At 35.9% G+C, this 4,294-nt stretch overlaps 1 protein-coding gene across 1 annotated transcript in view; it reads left to right on the top strand.

Annotated features, from left to right (window-relative positions):
* Positions 1–4,294, top strand: part of ush2a (Usher syndrome 2A (autosomal recessive, mild)) — a 113,310-nt gene that overhangs the window by 65,936 nt on the left and 43,080 nt on the right. Inside the window, exons 23-25 of the mRNA XM_037693645.1 lie at positions 500–647; positions 1,991–2,251; positions 4,076–4,251. Coding sequence (XP_037549573.1) covers positions 500–647; positions 1,991–2,251; positions 4,076–4,251 — 585 coding nt within the window. The remainder of the gene's footprint in view (positions 1–499; positions 648–1,990; positions 2,252–4,075; positions 4,252–4,294) is intronic.

The following is a 4,294-nucleotide window of genomic DNA, read 5'->3' as shown; positions in this document are numbered from 1 at the left end:
TGTATATGTAAAGGCATTTTAGATACTTCCCACACTCTTGCAATATTCTAAACAATGTTTTCTAAACTAAACGTTCTAAAAGATCACAGAATGTCATTATTTCACCTCCCTGCCTCTGCTGCTCTCAGCCACCTGCAAGCGCTCTTGGCCACACCCACTTCTACGCTCTGCACGGAGAACAGCTGATCAGCTGCAGCAGGAAGTTTATCCTGCAGTATGGGTTGCACAAAGGTGCAGCAGGTGCTAAATAATTTAAAATAATTTATTTTACATAAAAATTCCATGCTGATAGTGCAGCTCATCCATCAATCAGCCAATTGTGTGTCATGTCCAGTCTTAGTTTGAAAAATCGCGAAAGAGCGAGTCTGCGATAAAAGAACTGCAAAGTAACGTGGGACTACTGTATTTGATCATTTAATTTTTTTTAAATTATTGAGTATTTTCAACATATATTCAGGATATATTAAAAATAAAAATAAATTGTTAACGTTATCTACAGGCATGCTCTTCTGGGGGTTGCACTTCTAGTGCACCATTGTCTTTTCTGACAGCTGCTGCTCCGCCTCAAAACCAACCTCCTCCCCAAATCAATGCTACTGGACCTCATACCCTGCATGCTTCTTGGGAGCCCCCCAAGCAGCCAAATGGTACAACACACACATGCACACACACTGTTTACAGGTCTGTAACATGGAGCTCCTATCACAGAAATAGATCCTCACAGAACTGTACATTCATCTTTACAAAATAAAAAAAAAACATATTTATTTGTATCACAAATATCAAATCAAAATTTTTCAGCAAAGTATTGTCCATGGCAATAAATCATACTGTGAGATGAACAAACTTACAAAATTCATGTTTGAGTTTGCCAAATACCATGACTGTAGGCATGTGTCATTTCAGCTGTATAAGAATATGTCGGCAATTTATGCTTGTGCACACATGCACGCACACATACTCACATGCACACACGCAAAGAAAAAAACAAAAGCCTCACTGAACTTAAAGTGCCTTTGGTAAATCCAGAGAGATTTGTAATAGCGCTAAGGCTCAGTGTCATGCAAAGCCTGTAACCTGGTCTTCTGTTTGCTCCTCATCCATTTTTTCACATTTTTTCAGCTTAACTGACATTTTTTTTCTTTGCAACATTTCTTTATTAGCTTAATAAAACTTTTTTGTTCCCCAAATTGATTTTTATAAACATATATTTGAACTGTATTCAGTCTCTTTTCTTCTCTTTTTGATCAGGGCTCTTTCAGCCCTGATTTTTATTTTATTTTATTATTTTATTTTACTAATCTAATTTACAAATACAAATAATTCTGGCTTTACAAGGCAGAATGAGAGTTTATTAAAAAGAGTGGCTGCATCAGTACTGGTATATTTTTGTAACTGTTTGTGTCACATCTGTTCTGTAATATCAGGGAAGGGTCTGTCGGACAGACATCAATATAAACACAAGTCAAGGACTTTCTCCAAAAATAAGTCTTTAATTACATCATCTATCCTACCTTAATTAATTTCACTGAGCAAAGATATTTTGAATTGTTTATTTTATACAGCTTTATTGACAATATCTATTTTATTATTTTCTGAAGAAGCAATGTTTCCAAATTAGGTTTTGGAGCAGATACAACCAATAGAATATTTAAACTTGCTTATTTATTTGTTTTGTTTGTTTGTTAATCTCTAAATTAGTGAGTGTAAAATTACACACTAAACTATTTTATTTTAAACCAAATAAAATTTATAAAGTCCCAGACTTTCTGAAAAAGAAAGAGCTGGCAAATGTCTTTTTAAAAATAAATAAATAAAATGAATAAATATAAAATCAGAAATAAAAACATAAAACTGTTGTTTTCTCAACAATCCCTGTAAAATAGCTTGCTGCTTTCCATCTTACTCTGACTAGTTTTTTTTTTTTTTTTACTGTTGTTAATGTTAATCTTTTGCAAACGGCATTAAGCTTATTTTTCTTTGTGCGCAGGAATTATCACAAGGTATGACGTGTTTCTCCGTGGGCCAACGGATTTTAATAATGAAAAGAAGGTGTTCAGCAGCTCTGGGTGGCTGGATCCTGGAGATGATGCAGAAGGAAAGCAAGTCAACACTACACTGTCCCCTCCCAAGAACAGCACAGTTGTAATGGGTCTGCAGGCGTTTTCAACCTACCAGCTGAGAGTTGTGAGCATCAATAGTGCAGGAAGTGTGTCATCGGAGTGGACCACAGCTCGCACGCTGGAGGGAGGTTTGTATTGGCCATAACTGCAGTTGAGCTTGGGATAATGGTGTAGGAAGGAATTTAAGTTTTTTTTCTACATCCCCATCAATCATTCCAGCCTAATAAATGCACTTTCCTTTTAATTTACCTTATCTCGACACAGATGCAATACCATACACATACTTGTTTTTCAAGAGTTTTAAAGTTTTAGTAATGCAGAATTAAAACAGTTTAGCATGTACTGCAAAAAAATTAGAGTTTCACCTGTTGAGAGCATCCTTGTCTCTGTTTTCAGGGAACCATTCTTGGACCAGAGAAGAGAGCATTTTAGAAATATGACTTCCTCCGAAGGCCTCTTCTTGAAATGTACAAATAAACAATCAATAATTAATGATATGCCAAATAACTGGGGAAAATATAAGGTCCAATTCTTTGCAGATGAAATAAAAATATGTTTTCTCTTGTTAAATTTACTTTAAATTTAAGTAAACCCCAACAAAGATACAGTAAAGAAATGAAGTAGGAAGGGAAATAAAAACCACATGCGGGGGAGGGTAAACTCATTAAGATATTTGAATTTCAAAGAGATGATATGGCTCATTAGGACTAAATGATTGCCTCCAACATCACTCTAAGCTATGTGTCTGGATAACAAGCATGTGATAACACCATTTTAGATGTGGAATGTGTGCCAGGGTATTTGCACGTACATACAGTACGCTGTGTGGAAGGCAAATATATGACAGTAGTTATGTTGACCATAAATCACATTTCATAGCATATTTCACAGTTTGATGATATCAACAGTGGAATAAAGAATCCGTCGCTCTAATCTGCTGTGTAATTGTGGCTATTGCAGTCGCAGAATTATGGAACACTCAAATCCATTAAGTCAACCTAATGTGCAGAAAGTCTTAACTTTCATTGTGTTTTTATTTTAAAATATTAAGAGAAAAAATAGATTTACAGTGATAGGCTAAGTGATCACTTACAATTCACGTTCCTTTAAGCAAAAAAGCATCATTTGAGGTATTATTTTTAATATTGTTGACAAATAAATCACAGTAAAACTTTTTTTATATTTAGCAACATTGTTGTTGAAGAGACTATAGGGTTTTGGTATGAAATGATAATCCTGAAATAACTAATTCTGTATGATTTTATGTTTTTCCCCCTTAAAGAACAACATGAAGCACTTGATTTTCAGAGCATGAAGAGCATAAGTATGTGTTGTCATCATTGTATGTTCCCATACAATTGCAAAATTAGTTTTCTGCATTTAACCCATCGCACCTGGGATATACCCAGGTGGAGCAGTGGGTAGCTATGTAGGTGCCCGGGGAGTGGTTGGGGATTGTGTGTCTTGCTCAGAGACACCACGACATCTGAGAACGGCAGGGTATTGAGCCTGGGACTTTCGGGGCCCAGGTCGGCTCCCCTGCCTCTACCCCATCTCGGCCCTTCTTGGCATGTGGTTTTGTTGGCAGGAAATGTTATTTGATAACTTCTCAGATTTATAGAGAAAATAGCCCTGTTAGCTAAAGAGACATGGCATCTACATATACAGTAAAAATATAAAATCTATTGTTTTTTTTGTTTTCGTTTGTTTATTTTTGTGCTAATGATGGCTTGGTGACAAGTCCTGTTTGCTGCTTACATGCTACTTTGTAGTATTGTCTTAAAATAATTTCCTTCTTCGTATTTATTTGAATTTTGAAATAATTAAAGCTGATATTTCCTCAGTATTTATGTCATCATTACACAAGTATCTTGTTTTATTAAAATGCACCCTATTTTAATAATGATTTGCTCAGCTTTATCTAATGACTAAAACCCTGAATCTGTTTTCAGTCCCAGAGTTTGTGGCACCTCCAGATGTTTCTGCGTTGTCATCCAGCAGTCTGAAAGTTACATGGAACTCCACTGAGGGTCAAGGGTTCATCGCACGAGGACAAGTCACTGAGTATCGGGTTAACTTGCTCACGGAGCAGACCACCAATCCCTACGCCCCTCCAGTTATTAGTCAGGTGAGGTCATACTTTTAATAAAAAATAATACATTGGACAACCA

Source organism: Nematolebias whitei, chromosome 2 (assembly GCF_014905685.2).
Source record: "Nematolebias whitei isolate Nwh7 chromosome 2, NemWhi1, whole genome shotgun sequence".
Lineage (NCBI taxonomy): Eukaryota > Metazoa > Chordata > Actinopteri > Cyprinodontiformes > Rivulidae > Nematolebias > Nematolebias whitei.
Note: the sequence above shows the minus strand (reverse complement) of the source record. Positions and strands in the feature narration are given on the sequence as shown.